Below are 18,911 nucleotides of genomic sequence, written 5' to 3'. Positions count from 1 at the left end.
CCGAAAAATGATTATCTACTCATATGCCAATGGAGGGGTGGGTGAAGTGTTTGAGTCCACAACACACTTTCAGGGGTAAACAGTGTTGCAGCCAAAGTGACCTCTTCTTCAGACATAATAAAAAAACTGAAAAAAAACACAACAGGACTTGCGTGGACACTGGATGACACCACAGGAGCAGCATGGAGGCATGTTGTGTTTTGTCTGTTGTTTTATTACGTCTGAAGTCTTGGTCACAATAAACTTCAATTGTATTGGATTCGGCTGCAACACTGTTTACCCCTGAAACTCCAGAAGTGTCACCCATCCTCCATCGGCATAGTGGTGAGTAGATAATGAGTAGATTTTCATTTTTCGGTGAACTATCCCTTTAATGCTCTGGAGCTACTTCAGAATTATTCTTTGTCCCCCTCAAACAGTTCTACAATAAACTATCACTTTTATTGTTTATGTGCTGGATGTTGTCTGCAGAGCTTTTTTATAAACAGTCTGGTGCAGAAGTTAGAAACTTTGTGTTCATCCTAACTGGTTTATTTGCTGCGAAGATATTGTAGTGAACGTTTTTCCTAAAATTAAACTGAATTTGCTTTATTACTGTTGTATGTGGCTTTTATATAAGTTTGAATAATTGATTGAACTGTTGTTAAAGTAAAAGCTCTGTAATTTAACCTGATAAAAAGCATTGGAGCAACAAAACGAGCATTGTGCTTTTACTTTGAAGACAAACTGCCAAATAGGAAGTGATTCTACGAATGTTGTTGTCATGACAGAGATCAGCACCCGTAGTAGCTCAGTCCATCTTTGGCAGTCCGATATGGTGAAATTAAAACATTCAACTTATCAAAATGCTCGGGCGTCCAACTTGACCTGCAGCTTGACCCACTTACCAACCACTGCTGTAGTTTTTCCGAGGACGTAGAAGGAGACATGTTCAACTGGGTCCACAGACTGAAAATGAACTGCCCCGCCCCCACTGACTGCTACAGAGCGCTGGTCGCCTGTTTATTAAATTTGTATTAACATTGAACGTATCACGTGTCCAAATCACACCAAATTCAACGCCGCGCTTCCTCTGTCAATTTTCAATACACATGCCAAGTGCGAAGCCGATAGGTTAAACAGTTGGCAAGATATAAGTCCCACATACAGACAGACAGATGTTTGTGAAATTAGTAGGTTGATCAGTGATGGGAGAAGCCAGGGAGATGAAATATTGCGACCTATCCAGATGTATGTGTATCTCAGTTTCAAGGAATGACTAAATGGAGCTCTTATATAGAAGCCTCTGAAGCAAAAATATCTCCGATGGGTTTGGACTCACAGAATCAGTGGCATAGTGTTGGTTTGTGGAGGAGTGAAAAAAGAATGTACATCTTCACGATGATCATCCGCAGGACTGAGCCGCTGGGAGTGAGGGAAGAGGCACTCCGTTTACATGCATCTTAAAAGAGCAAGTAGCGCAGAGTAAAATGTTGAAAAGGAAACAATGTGCTCCGACACCACTCCTGATGGTGGACACCTGCTGATGTGATGAGGTGGGACAGGGGGCTCTGACACTGAGGGGAGAAAGTCTGATGCATGAAAGACCACACATTGGGGGGAAAAAACTCATTATATGGGAAAGAAAAAAACAGTTGTGTTAATTTCATGGACTGCTTCAGCGTGCCAGAACAGGTGACAGTGGAAGGGGGGGGGGGGGTGTCCAATATGCAAGTGAGGACCCCCACCAACCCCCCCAACCCCCCCCCCCAATCAGCTTCCTCAGTGTGAACGAAATAAATAAACAATGAACGGTCCACTCTCCTCGCGCGCCTCATCCCATCTCATGCATGGCTGCCAGTGATGGTCTACTGGGTGTCAGCTTTTTATTGGCACGGCACAAAGCGGGGTGCCAGGGGCTCTGCGCGGAGTCTGCAGACTCGGCCCTGTGGATAAAAGCGAGCAAAATGCCTCAGCAGAGCTCAGAGGCGTGAAGTCATGTTGGGCTGGAACGAGGAAGTGCAGTGGAGAGGAGGGGAGGGACTCCGGGCGCAGCTCCATGGGGCCGCGGCGGCGCTGCGACCTTCTGCACATGGAGCCGGGGAGAGTTGGAAGAACTTCATACTGCAAACTCAAGGAATAGCAGGTAAAGTGACCTCCACCGCTCCTCTTCTGCTCCACACTGACCTCGCAGACTCTCAGGAGCTCTGAACTCACACAGCTTGGTCTCTAGTCTTAAGGAGTCGTTTGCGCCTGAAGGAAAAAAAAAACCTCTCCATTAGTTTCGGTGCAGGTGCAGCTTCAGCATCAGATCCCGTTTGCTGCGCGTAATTCTCCTCTGGCGCACGACATGTCAGTGATTAATTATCCACTTTGTGTTCTGTTTTTTTATCAAATGACTAGAAATATGTCATTTTGAAATCATAATGTGTTCCTGTAGAGCCAAATGTTCGAGAGCAATAAAGGAATGTTCCCTATTTCCCTTGCGTAATTTTCTTTTGGGAACATGCGGATAAATTATTTCACAATGATTTTGATTTATACAAAAACTGCTAATGTAATTTCAGAATTTCCTAATAATTATCTGCGCATTTCGTTGTAATTTAAACCTGTTTTAATACATTTTACACTCCTGTTATTTATAGCACCTGTTGCAACAGATGTGCGCACTAAACTTCACGCGGTCTCTATCTGGAGCTCAGTAAAGTCCTAAAAGATGTATTTTGAGAATAAAACTTGTATTAAAATGTACATTTGACGAGAATAAAAATATGGTAAAGCGAATGTGAAAATATTTTGGCGCCGCTCAAACAGGAAATCAGTACGCACCGACTAACGCAGCTTCTTATGTCTATAAAATAAATCAATAATCGACAAATCTGATCATTTCTCATCGCTTTAGTCTTTGTATTCACTTGCTCCATCCACACAGTCTGAGTTGTTAAACGTGTGTGTGAAGGAGAGAGAGAAACACACACATGTAGGCAGGACTGATGAAAGTTTTTTACACTGAGGAAGAAAGTTGTTCTTCAACGCCCAGAAAAAAACAAGCCACGAAAGATTCACAGAAAAACTAATGAGGAAATCATTTTTTTTCTGGTTCTGAAGAAGTCAAACCTCTTTAGAAAATATTTTAGACTTCAATTTATCTTAAATATTTATTACATAAGGAGTTCATTTACTTTTTTACAATTTGTATGAGGTAAATCATTGGATTGCCATTTTAATCTTTTATACAAGACACATTAATTCAATGTTATCTGTCATTTTTTTGTAAGTATGGATGGATTTGCAGTTCACATTTAAGTAAAATGCAGTTTCCTTTGTTGAGTTGAAACATTTAAGGGCTTTTTACCACAATCCGACTTGAATGCAAACATTTAATAAAACCTAACACTTGGACAGAGAGTCTATTGAAAAGTTGGAAATGAACCCCGGCACCTGCACTTTTTCACAGCTCAGAGAGAGAGAGGGGCAAATCTGTCTGCGGATCCATTATCTTTCTTGTCAGCAGACACAGAAGCAGGAGGGGGGCAGAGGAAGACAGGCAGTTATTAAAATGATTGTTGTCTGAATAGCAGAGTAGTGAAGTGTGTCAGATGCAAATGAAGGAAACTTCTCCTCAGCACCTCAACTCTCCCCTCACCCCCATCGATGAGCTCCCAGAACACATCCGCTAACACTATATCTACCCACTTACACCCATACATTTCATGAATTACTGATGAGAATCTTCATGTGCTTATAGGAACAAAGGTGACCGTGTCGCGCACTGTGCAGTGTAGGATGATCTCTTTTCCTAAAGGTTGATAAGAAGAGGCCCATAACTTCATTACTCCTCATGAAACACATCTTTCAGTCTGATTAGTTTCTGCCTACAGTGGAAACCTTTAGTAAAGTATACAAGTAATACAAATAAGAATGATGTCTCAGGTTATTACACACACACTCACTCATAGACATGCCCCTGAAAAAAAACCTATAATGAATATTATATATGTCATGCTATATCATGTTATCTATTAATAGCAAGGTTTAGATTTTGTAAGCAGAAGCGTACAAAAATATTCTCCTTGGTCTTAACTCACTCTTTTATTTTTTATTTCAAAAAATAAATCAGTCCCATAAAAGTAACACATTACTTTTGTTACTTTTGTTGAAATTATCAAATGATGTCCTATTGCATGAATATTATTATAAAAATTTATAAAAAGATTTATAAAAAAATGAGAAATATATTTTAAGTAATGTTTTTTACATCTTTCCGTCTTTTTTAATTTTATTTCTAAATGTGTCTCTTTTACACTGTGCATACTAATGTATACGTACACACCACTGTTTGAGCCTCTTCCAGAGTACCATGTCTTCACTGGTGTGGTCCTCGGTATCTGTTAACGGTTTCGTTGTTTCTCATCTCCACCCTGCTCCCTGGTGTAGCTTTTGCACCTCACTATGAGCAGACGCCTCTAACCCTAACCCCCCCTTCAACACACCACCATGATACACGAAACACACACACACATACGCACGCACACAGGAGGAGGACCGAGAATTCTGTCAACCCACAAGCCTCTTCCTGCCTCTCCTTCACTCGATGTACTCAGACCAAAACTTTTCCAGTCCCCCCTGCACTCTGTGTCTCAAGTCTTTTCTGTGGCTTCATTTTAAGCGACTGAAAGGTTCCACCTGCCCACAGTTCACACACACACACACATGCTGAAAATCCTGCTGTTTTTATCATTTCAGTTTGATCCTACTACACAAACGAAAAAAAAAGGTCATGACTGATTTGTTGAATCAATACATCAAACATTTTAACTACACTATATAAAACAAAAAGTAAAAAAAGTAAAGTTTTCATTGATTAAAAAGTAAAACTTTAAACTGAGGTACAATAGACAACTATACTACAATACAATACAACTATAGAGTTTTTTGTGACAGAAATATGCGTGAAACATGTAGAAAATAAAAGCCGTTTGAAAATAGTCTCACTTTCTCAAACAAAATAGCTACTTCCTGAATATTCCACGTGCACCTTACTTTCCACATGCCTACGCAAGTAGGTTGTGGCTGAAAGTAGGGACTCTCTTTTTTTTTTCTTTCTGTCGAAGCCCCCCCACCAACACATCCGTGTTTCCCATCGCACCATCTGCCCAGAAAAAAGGGCACATGAGAATACACCTCCCTCTTTACCCGACCTCCAAACTCCAGATGCTGAAGAAGCTGCTCCTGCGGAGTCGGAGCTCGGCAGAGAAACACGCAACACCCCTGTGTTGTGCTGAACAATTCATCTGCACCAGTGACCTTTGCCCCCCTCCCTCACACTTGTGTCCTGGGTGTCTGCAGGAGCTCCTGACTTGACTCCGCAGAATATGGTGCGTTGCGACAGAGCGGCCTGGTCGCTTCCCACTATTTGTTCCAAATGTGTGGAGCCATCTGTCAGTAAAACAGGAAGGCCTAGGTTCCCCTTCTCCCTTGGGCTTGTTTCGCTATTTTCGGGAGCTTCACTTCTCCCTGTGTGGCTGCTTGGACCGGGCAGCGGCCCCACCAAGGGCTTCTTGAAGTGGCGGAGCTGGGGCTGAGGCTGTCGGGCCCATCTGCTGCAGGCTTGAGGGCCATCCATTATTAATGGGGCCACGAGCGCTGGTGACTCCTCAGATATTCAGCCCTGGCCGGAGGTTTGCTTCTGGACTCAACTGCCTGGTCTTGCTAAAAAGATTAATAAATAAAGAGAAGTTCTCTGTCCTTTGGCCTGCTTTCTGTATCTTTTCTTTTCTCTGCACCTTCCTGTTGCATTTGCTCTTCTGACTCTTGCCCTCCCGTCGCCATCTACTTCTCCGCCGCTATATCTATCATGTTGCTGTCTCCTCCTTCTCCTCTTCTTCTTCTTCTTCTTCTTCTTCTCCTTCTCCTCTCACTTTCTCTCCCTCCCTCTTTTTCTCATTGTGACTTGCATGCATCTGTGCTCAGGCCGCGGGCTCAGCGATGCATGCTCAGTAAATTAGAGAGAACACGAGCGCCGATCAGCTGGGCACGGCGAACACCCGCATCCTCGGTGACCTGGGGGCCAGTTAATTTTCTGCTTAATTTTGCGGCAGTCAGTTTGCATTTTTGGATGATTACGTGGCAGGAAATTAACAATAAATAACAAATGTGGTCTGAAAGCTCATTCCCGGCGAAGTCACGCTACCAGTGGGCCCCATCAGCTGGAGCCGAGCCACTTTCCAGGCTCAGGCTCACTGTCAGGCTCGTAATGAAAATGTCTGTGATTCTTTGTAATGTAATGTGGGGGACAGTGGTGCGTCTGCGGCTGTGACAAGAGTGATCTCACTGAGGTGACGGAGTCATGCCGAGAAGTGCACCTTTTACTCCACTCTGGCTTTTTATAATGTTGTTTCCTCAGCCTGCACTTGATTAAACTTACACACAAATACATCTCTCTCTCTCTCCCATTAGAGTACCTGCACCGCATGGAGACAGAGGAGGCCCAGGAATTGGCCCAGATGCCAGGTAAAAGACTACCTACTGCATGATTGAGCCATTGAGCGCAGAAAGTAGATACAATAGGCCCACAAACAGGCTCGCACACCCACCTGGAGGTAATTTTGCTTCTCGTGAATGAAACACATTGAGGGGTTGCGCGGTGAGTGATGGGTGTTTGCTGGTGTGTGTCTCCCCAGGCAGGGACAGCCCCCCTCCCACCGAAGCGTCCGAGGAGGCAGAGGAGCCGATGGCCGTCCCAGAGGACCTGTCAGCCGGCTCCGCCCACCAGCAGAACAACAGAGGGGACAAAGGTACGTGCACGGCAACATCTCTTCAAATTCACCCACAGCCACTCAGAACATCCCCGGTGCTCGTGTTAATTTCGAGTGTGAGATTGCCACATTAAGTGGAGTGTAACCCATGAAGCAGCAATAAAATGAGTAAAAAACCCACAGCAGGGCCTTTCCCAGCTGTGATGTATTCATTCCCAAAGCATCCAAATCAGAGTAAAACGCTTACATGAGAGGAACATCAGTAATATCAAAAGCATAAAAAGCATAAAGATGTTTTTATAACTTAATCTCATGCCCATCCATTCCAAATCCCTGGGAAAATTAATTTAAAGCTGCAAAGAGACACATTTAGGTCATTGGCAGAAAAGGTAAAAAGGAAAAAAAAAAACTCTTTGATCCATGGTGTGTCATTAATAAGCCGAATCTTAAGGAATAGCTAATGTGGCCTTGATTTGAGTTTGTGAACATCAAGCCAGGGAATATCATGGTGAAAATAAGGAGGAGGCTTTCAAGAGGGAACCACAGCGCTGGTGTATATTTATCTCCTGCCTGCTGATGTGGGTGGTTTGTGGAGAAAATGTGAAAAGCTAGTCAGACTTAACATTCACAGGACAAACAAGTATTATTATTTTGCTTAATATTCATGTTTATTCATGAAATTCTTAACTATGTTCAAAGTGCATTCATAAGTTAAAGGAATGTCCAGAATATAAGGGACGGTCACGGTCAGCGTTAAAGATGCACTCAGATGGAGGAATTTGCCAAATGTATTGAGGCAGTAACAGATGTAAAATTGGCACAAAAAAAAATATCTCAGGACCATCAAAATGTGGCTTGAATATTTTATTTTCATCATGATAAATAGTTTTACCCGATCGCAGAAAAAAATCTAGCATGACAGCTGAAATTTCGACACCCTATGAGTGTTTTTCTACCTTTCCAGATAACGGCAAAGATTAGAGGCACAGAGTCAAAAATAAAGTAGGAGAGGAAACTGAAATAGGATGTGTAAGAGTTTCCAAAGAAGAAGAACATTGCCATCAGACAGTTTCAACACTCATGGAGATAAAGAGTTCAGGAACAGGGCCAAGCTCGAGACAGAAAAGCGCATCGCTACACCACATAGGTCACACACCTGCACACACACACACACACACACACTTAACTCACAAATGTGCTTCGTCTGAAGCAGCTGAATTGTCATGCAGGAATCTCAGAATACATCAGAACAATTGTTGTGATGGCATCTAAATGATCGTGACCGTGTTCATTTGTGTTACGCATTGCTTTGTAGAGCCATGTTTTATATGTCTGTGCCCGTCTCATCTCAGTCGACTGATGGACGTTTAGTACAATCTGGATAAAACAAGAAATAGAGCCTTCAGATGATTTAAACATTTAACTTTCATTTACGCCATGTAAAGACAGTGACGAGGACACAGCTGTCAGCGTGGACATCGGACTCTATACGTGACTTTCTGTTCAATCCTGATTCAGTATCATTACTTTGCGTGGGTATGTGTGTGTGAACACGTCTCTATATAGGGACAGAGAAAAAGCCCGAAGAGCGAAAGAAGGGAAGTGCAAGTATCTGGTGATCTATGCATCGCTGCCTCTGTGATAAAAGCCTGAATGTGTTATAATTATCACTCAGGATCATGTGCTGCTCAGTTCTCTGTAATGAAAAAGGCAAAAAAGCAGGGGTCTGTAAGTGGGACATAGGACCTCAAGTTATGCTCAAAACCTCAAAACCCATGTTCTTTCCTGTTGCAAATAAGTATTTGCAGCAGTTTGGCAGTGCTATTATTGCTATACATTCACAATATTTCAAGTATAAGGTTTAAACGTCAACGTTAAAATCTATTTTGTTGTCAAATTTTTAAAGGCTCACTATATTTAATTTTTCTTACTCAGCTATAACTGAAATAAATAAGATGATCTTCACAAAGTCCAGTGAAATGATTTCACTTTCAGTGAATGAGACTGAGCCCTCTAGTTCCCGAAAACATGGAGACGAGTGTTTAAAAAAAGAAAAGTGTGAGGGGAAAAGCAGTCTGTTTTTGGTGTTCCTGCAAGTCGTGTTGTGTGTTGCTGGCATGGTTTAACACATGCGGTTCCACTACCTTGCACACAGGGTTATTTTCAGGCAGTGAGAGCAGCATAAGTCAGTAACAGGAACCTCCTGCAGACTCCCTGTGTCTCCATGTTGCAGAACTAACGCACTTGTTATCGTACTTTGTATTTATCATTGATCTCTGTCAGAATAGTTTGACCATGTCTTTTTGTATGCCAAACAGGCTTCACCGCTATTTTGGCATTTTACATACATATTCATTTGTCACTTCAGTATTTGTCCTTGCTGTTTCATTTTCAGTTACAGTTACCTGTAATCTGAGAATCAGATCGACTCCAGGTTATAACATTGTTTTTGTGACCTGCTTTGTTTGTCGACAGTGTGTTCTGACAGTTGCTTCCCAAAAAGAGCTAATCAGGATGTGTGACCGTGACAAACATGATATAAAGTAAAAAGCCTTCTTCCTTCTCCCAATTTAGTCACAACTTCCCCATATCCATGAGAAGCAGGAACATGGTTCCATTCTGTCTGCTTTTGCAGTCTGATAACCTGAGAGCCTCGCTGCTGTGTTAGAATTTTAAGGAACTGACCTTTGCAGATAAGAAAAAAAAGTTTTTGGTGCATTGATCCAACTATTCATTTTCCTTAAATCTGTGAAAATGTACAAAATGCTCTGTGCAGATGATGCATTGCTTTACGGTTTTATTTGTTGTTGAATTTTCTCTGGATCAGTGGCTGCACTTGTACAGAGAAATACCTCTTGGTGTACTGAGGAAGGCAATAGTATGAATAAACCTTTTTATTGATTAACATAATTTGACAACTCCCCGTTGACATAAGAAAAGTAGTTAAGTTATCCAGAAAATTGTGGCAATTCGATGATTTTGAAAAAAATAAGGCAATGACGTATTAATAGGAAACATAATCTTCATATTGACTCACCTAACATCACCTTTTAAAAAGTGATGAAGCTAACGAGCGAGTAGAGAGGTTGAAAGATTTAGTCTTTTGATAAATAGTTAAAGTAAGCAGAAGCAGAGGGGGCACAACTGACATAAACAGTTAAGAACCACCATTGTTACTGTTATTATGTAAAACCAGTCTTTTGTTAACCCATAGATTTCTGCTTACATCCTCATTGCAATGTAATTGAATGCATATGTAGTGTTTGCGGTTAATATATCCTACACACTTCTGTAAATACCTCTGCGTCATCTTGTGCATTTGAACAGAACCTAAGTAGCATTTAGTTTTCCTGCAGTAACGCCTTTCCTTCTCTCTGCGTGCACAATGTGTGTTTGTCTTATGTCATCTCAGCAAAAGACAAGAGAGGTTGTCCTAAAAGTGTCAACAGTTGAACAGATGAGAAGATTGTTTATCCTGCAATAGAAAAAAAGAAAAATCTTGCGTGTTGATAGATGATTGGATTACGTGACTCTCGTGATCGCTTGTTGTTAGTTCTCAAATTTTGCTCCAGCTCTCTATGGGAAACATTTTGTGCATTAGGGTATTTATGTTTCCCTGTGGCTCTCTGTGAAAATTATCAAAAGAAAAAAAACTGTTTCAGTTACAGGCTGTTTTACAATTCCCTTCCCGTGCTTCCCTTTCTGTCACTTCTCCATAATTCTTGGTATTTCAGTTTGACAGGGCCCTCTTTCTGAAGCTTCCCCTTTTCCATAGATTCCTATATTTCATGATTTCCCCTTCTTCCTCTTCGGTTGTACAAACAGAGCTAGTGGCATGGGGAAATCAGTCGGCCACCACACCATGACATGCAACCACATTCTGGGACTTGCGAGATCTGTCAGTTCTGTGAAATGAAAGGTTTTCTGGTAGGAAAGTAAGGAGTTGGTAGTTTAACGCAGAGGACACTTCTCTTTTTCTGATCACTTCGGGAACACCAGAATAGAGATGATAGATTTTTTTTCTAGTTTCACAGATGGTGCAACTCTTATTTTCTTTCTGTACGCTTAAAAGTTCCAAATGTCAGAGGTAAGACAGATCACAAACCTTGTAAATGAACAAGGTGGTGAAGGCCATACAGGCATGTCTCTCTCTGTTTGTGTGTGTGTTCATCGCACACTGTGGCTCTGATGCACACCGCTGTCGTCCCTAGTTTCACACTATTTCCTGTGTCTCTGTTTCCTGTTTATCTTGCTGTCATTCGCCTCACCAAAAGTGTGATAGTGTGAGATGATCTGTGTGTTTCTTCATCTCATCACTGACATCCTCAAACAGTGATCGTGCTCTCCACTGGTGTATCCTGATCAAATATGTGCTGCTTTGTTAGAAAGAAGCAGGAGAGTCAACAAAATGAGTCAGTCAGGAAGTGATTCATTGAAATAAATCTTACACAAGTATATTACAAAATATTTTTTAAAAAGTAATTGATAATATAGATGAGATTTAAAACAAAAAACAAGTTTCTCACCAAAATAAAATGCCAAACAATGAGACAAAGAGAATTTCAATAAATCGCTTAAACAAATTGGTCTGGTAAATTGTTAAAAAAAAGATACAAATTGAAAGAAAAGAAAATAAGTTACACCAATAGTAACCATAAAAGTAAAAAAGAAGAGAAAGAGAAGCCATACTCGACCGAAAGCAAAAGAGGGACACTTACAGTGTAAAGTAAAAGCACATGCATTTTTATAAATGATCACTAAGGTAGTTTATTCTCATGCCACAGTATCAACATCACACTGACAAATTGCCCATCTTCAATAAGTAACATCATGAGAGAAGCATGCTCGTATTCTAAACCGTGGCCCCCCCTTGCCCTCTTTTACAGTCTGTAACATTAAAGTTGAGGCTCGCAGTGATGAGGAGAATGGGCTGGCCTGTGACATGAATGGCCTGGAGGAGGAGGAGTGTGCGGAAGACTTGCGCGTGATCGATGCCTCCGGGGCGAAGTTGAACGGCTCACAGCCGCGCCCCGAAGCCAAGGCCTTCTCCTCGGCCGGCGGTATCCGGCTGCCCAACGGGAAGCTCAAGTGCGATATCTGCGGGATAGTTTGCATTGGCCCCAATGTGTTGATGGTGCACAAGCGAAGCCACACTGGTAAGCCAACCTGCACTACTTCATGCCCTTCCTTTGCACCCATGTTCACTGTCAGTATGAGAGGCTGGATGAGGGCTAGAAAGGTGTCTGCTATGGCTCCTCCATAGATTGAGACTCTAAATGGCAAAAATAAAGATCTCAGAGTAGTTGATTCCTACAAGCAATATAACAGCACATATAAGTCTGCTGTAGATTTGTGTTCTCTTTGCCTACACAATAATAATTAGAAATAGTCATAACTTCAGAGCCTGTACTTGTGATTTCAGACACCCTTAAACGTAGTTGTGGTGGCATGCCTGCATTTGGCTGTATACATGTACACCCTCCTATCGTGCGTGAAATAGACTTTGAGCGTGACATTACTTTTCATTATTGTTCATCTAAATGACTAAATTACCACATGACAAGCAACTGGTCAAATTATCGTGCGATAAAGTATCAGAGAACAACTTGGTCCGAAAAAAATGAGGAAAAGGATATCTGCTGCAATTATATGGAATCTCCACCAAGTGACAATTATCTGGCTATTAAAAGTATTTTCAAATTTCAAAATTGATATTCTATTGTAATGGAACCAAACCAGTGGTGGGGAACATTTTTGAAAAAGGCACTTAACTGTCAAGCTTTAGAAACTAATGAAACTCAAAATGGAAGAAAGGAACACCAGACTAATGTAAATGCAAAAGAAACTACAATAAAGGATATAATGAAGTGCCTCCTATTTAAATAGAAAATATTCTGTGGTGAGTCTTAGCTCCTGAAATGCATTTTTAATGAATTTCCTCTTTTATATATTTTTGCTGCTTCACTGGTGACTCTTATTTTATGGGGGGCCTTTGAAAAAAAAGCCATATTAAAACCTTCTCACAGAATGCCACAACACTCAGAGAGGCTGGATATTGGTTTATTCCAGAAGCGCTGATCAGGAAGACTGGCTCTCAACACAAAGTGTTTCCTTCGCTTTATTCAAATGAGGCTGAATTTGCATTGTGATGTGCCGCTCTTATTTTAGAGATGAAGAAGAGTAAAAAATGAGATTTTCAGATCAAATTGACCTAGGCAATGGTGCATTACGGAACTGGCAGGCTGAGTCTGAAAGGCTCTTGTTCGATCAGAGCGCCAGAAGTCGGCGGGGCAGGGGGAGCATGGAGAGATGGAGTGTCACTCTGCTGTGAAACCCTCCTGCAGGCTGCTGGATCGCTCTCTGCCCCGGAGACGCTCCATCATCCCGCTTGTTCTGGAGCTCGGGATGCTCGTAGTGCAGTGACCCCGCATTCCCACAGTAGCAGCCTGCTTTTTCTCCACATAGAAACAATAATTTGTGTTGTTATTGTTGTCAGATGAGGAATCAAACATGGTGAGATTAGGGAGAGCAGTGCAATTAGGAAAAGCCTTAAAAGCCATAAGTGAAAAACACAAATGGGTGCTGTTGAAAACATACAAGTGTGTTATCGGCCTCTTTACAGTACAGTGTGTCTGTTGTGTTCTTCCCCGCAGGAGAACGCCCTTTCCAGTGCAGCCAGTGCGGTGCCTCATTCACCCAGAAGGGTAACCTGCTGCGCCACATCAAGCTCCATTCAGGGGAGAAGCCCTTCAAATGTCACCTGTGCAGCTACGCCTGTCGCAGGAGGGATGCCCTCACCGGACATTTACGCACCCACTCGGGTGAGTACGCAAAGGCCGCCCCCACACTGCAAACTTCTGCACTCATGGTAATAGTTGTATCAGTGGATGGAAGTTTTTACAGAAAGCATGACATGTTCTTCAGTACACACAGCGACAGCTCAGGGCTATAGTACATGAGGAAGTTGACAGGGTAGATATGGTGTCACTTTTATTGCAAATGCTTTGCAGAAGTATGTGTTAATGAAATGTTTTGCTTGCAAAGCCTGCTCTGAAGAGTGAAAGGTTAAACTGCAACGTTACAACTGGACACAATTTTATAATTTTATTATGCAGGTTATAATTCATTAAAATACAACAATGCTCACAACATTTTTTATCAAAAGTATCGAGACGAGTATTTTGAATTATTTGTCCAATGCACTTTTTAAGTCTCCACAAGTTGAGATGCACTTGCTATTAAATGGAACGAAATGAAAAGTAAAGGCTGCATGGAAGGTAAATAAATCAATTAAAACTTATAAACTCTGGCGAGCTCTCAGGCTATACTTGATATATGGTATTAAATATGGTAATAATATAATTCATATCATTTAATTAGTGTTAGGCTAATAGACCTATTTTTGTTATTGTCAACAAATCCCATAAAAAGACCTAGAACCAGTTGTCGTGACTGAGACTTCCCTACCCCATGACTCCTTTGGTTCCTGTGTGAACATTTAAAACCAGGTCGCATACACACAGGTTCATAAAAATAAAAAAAATGATTCATGTCCCAAACCAGTTAGGTACTGTAGTTTTTAACACGTTATTCAACTGTCAGTAAACTGTGCATTTTCCTGTAACTTTTATGAGCTGTGGATGAATACATGCTGAAGAGTATTTATGACACAAGGATGATGTATGTGGACATCTTTCAAAGGAAAATTACACACAATGTCTATACTATTTTGGACAGTTACAGACCTCTATGCTGTAGTGGTGACTCATACACAGGGATGTAGACACAGTTTTAGTCAGACTGAAGTCATGAGTAATTTTCTTCATAATAATTGAATATATTTGATCTATTTAACTTTTCATTTATAGAGAGAGAGATTAAATTACCCCCATAATAATAATAATAATAATAATAATAATAATTTTAAAAGAAAAATGTAAATGCTCCACAGGGAAAAAGTAAATCCCTTAATTATGTAAAAGTAGTTCAATTTAAATTGACTCTATACAGGAATCTGTTAATAAAATACCCACTCTATGTAAGCTTTTATTTGTAGAGTGTAAAATCCCCTCAAATTGCTTCCAGAATTCCCCCAAAAATACACAAGAAGTGACCTCAGTACAGGTTCATGTTCTCCCAGTTTTTTCCACTGGACTTTCCAGGGATCATCAGTGCGAGTTCTGCTGTCAGGTCTTCTCCTTGGGTTTCCCGTAGGTGGTGCTCTTTTCTTTGTCTGACCACTGTCAGTGTGACAAGCCCAGTTGGTCTTCTTCTATTTGTTCTAATCAAAGTGGACGTATTAAAATCCAGCACATCACCATGACAGAGCACATGAGAAGAGCAGAGAAAGTTACCAAATACATTTATTAAACATCTTTTATTATCATTTTCTTGGCAGTAATTGCATTGCTCTGTTCACTGATAAACTGTTTCTTTTTGTTGCAGTTGGAAAACCCCACAAGTGTGCGTACTGTGGGCGGAGCTACAAGCAGCGCAGCTCTTTAGAGGAGCACAAGGAGCGCTGTCACAACTACCTCCAGTGCATGGGGCTGCAGAACAGCATCTACACAGGTTCGTGCCTCGGGAGACGCTCGCTTCGCACTTCACCCAAATCTGATGACCTACTTTACCCTGAGCCCAGCGCTCTCTATGCATGTGTACCATGTTCAGACTGCTTCAATAAGTGAAATTGTTGTTCTCTTCGTGTACTTCATGTCATGCCCATTTGAATATTGTAACAGTTTAGGTGCATGTGGGTGGAGAAAATGGCAACAGGCAAAAAGTCACAGACACACCGTAGCTATAGATTCCATAATGCTCGTCTTTTATTGCTAAAATCCACTTCAACCTGACGAAGCCGACTATCTATCAAACATGAACCAAACAGATTCCCGTTGTCACCTAAACATTCAGTTATGAGTTGGAACGAGAGGAAGAGTCCAGTATCACATCCGTCCAAAGCAGGGCATGCTTCCCAACTAACTTAGAACACAATGCGCAGTCTGATGATGTTGTGTCTCTCGTATCTAGGCAACACATAATGTCTTAAAGGTTCAGTGTGTAGAATTTAGTGACATCTAGTGGTGAAGTGGCATGTTGCTGCTGAATACCCCTCACCTCACACTCCCATTCCAAACAGGAAAGAGAACCTGTGGTAGCCTTCAGTTTCCATAAAAACTCGAAAGGTGTTTAGTTTGTCCAGCTTGGACACTGTAAAAAAAATGGCGGAGGACCTGCTCCGGATGTAAATATGATAAGGGCCCATTCTATGGTAACAACAACAACAATTTGTACAATTGACGATTACAGGTGATTACACACTAATGAAAACATCACTAGGATTATTTTACATACAAATTTTGACAATAGATCCCTTTCACCTAAATCATACACGCTGGACATTTAAAGGTACATTTCACAATTTCGACTGTGACAATATGCAACCAAATTAAATTACGTCGCTTTCATCATGCTGCCATTTGCCACATAATCCCCTGCAGTCATGAATTAAATGAACTCCCTATAGACAACTTGAGACTCATAATGTGCAGGATTGTGTCTTGGTATGTGAGGCATGAACAGATACTGTATCTACAAACCAATGCGTCAGATTAGTGTGCTCTGTGAGACTAGCATCACCAGGCATGTGTTATCAGGCACCAGTTCTTCGCTTTAAACCGTACGACCTCAGATTACATTGACTCTGAAATCTACCTCTCTGTCTTGCTTTCCAGTAGTAAAGGAAGAAAGCAACCAGAATGAGCAGAGGGAAGACTTAAGCCAGATGGGATCTGACAGAGCCCTGGTGCTAGACAGACTAGCTAATAATGTAGCTAAGCGTAAGAGCACTATGCCACAGAAGTTTGTGGGTAAGGGCTGAAATCTGCTTCCTTTGTCTAAAACAAATACAATGTTACTTCTGAAAGCTGCATAGATGAAGCTGTTGTGTGTTTTGTGTTTGTTAGAGGCCACCTCGGCTCAGCATGCAGTATTAGAGAAAAAAAAGTAAATTTCTGCAGCTCAGCCTGATTAGGAATGTGCCTGTGATTTGTTTGATTGCCTTTAGATTATGAATTGTATCAATATTTCCTGAGTGTTTAATCGTGGATGTTATACATTTTTAAAATACGGATAAGAGACATTGAGACATTAAGAAACAGTAAAAGTGAGTTATTTTCAGACTCAGCTAGAGAGGAACAGACACAGTGTGTAGACAGTGGAATCACAGAGTGTAGGTGAGAGTGAGAGTGTGCCATTTAGGTTTAACCTTCACATTGCTCCTCTCTCTGGCTCTTCAGGTGATAAACGTCTGTCCGACCTCTCCTACGATGGAGGAGCAGGCGAGCTCATTCAGCCCCATGTCATCGACCAGGCCATCAACAGTGCCATCAGCTACCTGGGAGCCGAGTCGCTGCGGCCTCTGGTCCAGACCTCTCCGGCCTCCTCTTCTGACGTTGGCCTCGGCTCCCTGTACCCCATTCACAAGCCGTTGGCCGAGTCCCACGTGGGCCACAACCTGTCTGCCAAAGACAGTGCGGCCGAGAACCTGCTGCTGCTCTCCAACTCCAAGTCTGCCTCCAGTGAGAAGGACGGCTCGCCCAGTCACAGCGGCCAGGACTCCACCGACAGCGACAGCAACAACGAGGATCGTCCAGGCAGGGCGACTTCCGGCCTCATCTACCTGACCAATCACATCACTTCGGGGGTGAGGAATGGCGTGCTCCCTCTGGTGAAGGAGGAGCAGCAGAGGCAGTACGAGGCCCTCCGCGCCAGCATGGAGATGGCCTCCGAGGGCTTCAAGGTGGTTACCTCGGATGGGGAGCAGGTGAGGGCGTACAGGTGCGAACACTGCCGCGTTCTCTTTCTGGATCATGTCATGTACACCATTCACATGGGCTGCCACGGCTTCAGAGACCCCTTCGAGTGCAACCTCTGCGGTCACCGGAGCGAAGACCGGTACGAGTTCTCCTCTCACATAACGCGAGGGGAGCATCGCTACTGAGCCCTGATACACACACACACACACACACACACACACACACACACACACACACACACACACACACACACACACACACACACACACACACACACACACACAAACATAGTACAAGTGTACATAGTGAAAAATGCCACACATACTCTTAGACATGCATCTGAAACAAATGCATAGAAAAACTAAATGTAAAATACAATGCTATTGTCTGAAAGGTTTTCTTTTTTTTACACGAAGTTTGCATGTATGTTAAACACAGATAAATGTATACAATTATTAAAGATATTGCTTAATTTTCTTTTCAAAAACCATGCTCAAAAGAAAGACTTGTTATTCATTTGTCTTTTGTAACGACAGAAAATGAAGACGACACAGCTGAGGTACTGTGCCGCTTCATACACACAATTTAAATCATTTCTTTACAGTTGTATAAAATATAAAATGTACAAATGTGACTTTTCTTTTGGAAAACCAGGCAGCAACTTTTTTTCCTTAAAATAGTAAAGAACTCCATCCATACATTAACGCACTCATTTAGTGATGTGTCTGAAATGTCAGTAGAAGATTCTTCAGCTGTTTGCATTAGAGGAACTTAAACGTCAGAATTCAAATCCACTTAATTAAAAACATAACAATCAGTGTGGATAACTTCACGTTTCCCTCTTAAGTATCAACCTGTTCTGGTATTTGTAGCAGCTTACACATTATTTATATCACATTTAGACACATCCTGTCTGTTTTTGTATTTATTATAATGATTGTTGTTTGTCTGTAGGGTAGTTTTTTTTTTAAAAGTTGCATCTTTTTCTGTTCAACTGTACTAAATGTATTTGAGGTGAAAACATGACTGCTGCTGGACGCTCCTCTTGGTTTTATCATGAGGAAATGTTATCGTGGCCCTTTTTTGTTTTATACCTGATAGCTAAGAATTGTCTCACTCGCATAATGAGAGTGAACCATTTCAAGGGATCTTTATGCTTGCAAAATATCAATAAAGGATATTTTATATATGCACAATGAGTGTTGTTTTTTTTTCTGCAGTGAATGAATTTAGAAAGCGGACTTATGGCTTAGAAACTTTGTAGCAGGTGAATGAGAATTAACAGTGTTACTTTAATTAATAGGGACTAATCGTAGCTGAACTGTATGGGTCATTATGTCTTTATTGTACATATATA

The 18,911-nt window shown here is 41.6% G+C and overlaps 1 protein-coding gene across 7 annotated transcripts; it reads left to right on the top strand.

The window, feature by feature from the left end:
* The first annotated feature begins 1,786 nt into the window (after positions 1–1,786).
* Positions 1,787–18,750, top strand: ikzf1 (IKAROS family zinc finger 1 (Ikaros)). Of its 7 annotated transcripts, none has more exons than XM_035173465.2 (8): positions 1,787–2,125; positions 6,439–6,492; positions 6,663–6,776; positions 11,624–11,893; positions 13,391–13,558; positions 15,183–15,308; positions 16,472–16,606; positions 17,036–18,750. In XM_035173465.2, exons 1-8 carry the CDS (start codon positions 1,978–1,980, stop codon positions 17,737–17,739), a joined length of 1,719 nt encoding a protein of 572 aa, XP_035029356.1. In that variant the 5' UTR covers positions 1,787–1,977; the 3' UTR covers positions 17,740–18,750. The 7 variants fall into 7 exon arrangements, with proteins under 7 accessions (XP_035029356.1, XP_035029354.1, XP_035029355.1 ...); XM_035173463.2 differs by having other exon boundaries at positions 1,962–2,125; positions 16,475–16,606; XM_035173468.2 differs by having other exon boundaries at positions 2,030–2,125; positions 6,439–6,581.
* Positions 18,751–18,911: the final 161 nt, after the last annotated feature.

The sequence above is a fragment of the Hippoglossus stenolepis genome, chromosome 12 (assembly GCF_022539355.2).
Source record: "Hippoglossus stenolepis isolate QCI-W04-F060 chromosome 12, HSTE1.2, whole genome shotgun sequence".
Lineage (NCBI taxonomy): Eukaryota > Metazoa > Chordata > Actinopteri > Pleuronectiformes > Pleuronectidae > Hippoglossus > Hippoglossus stenolepis.
This window is presented reverse-complemented; position numbering and strand designations above follow the sequence as displayed.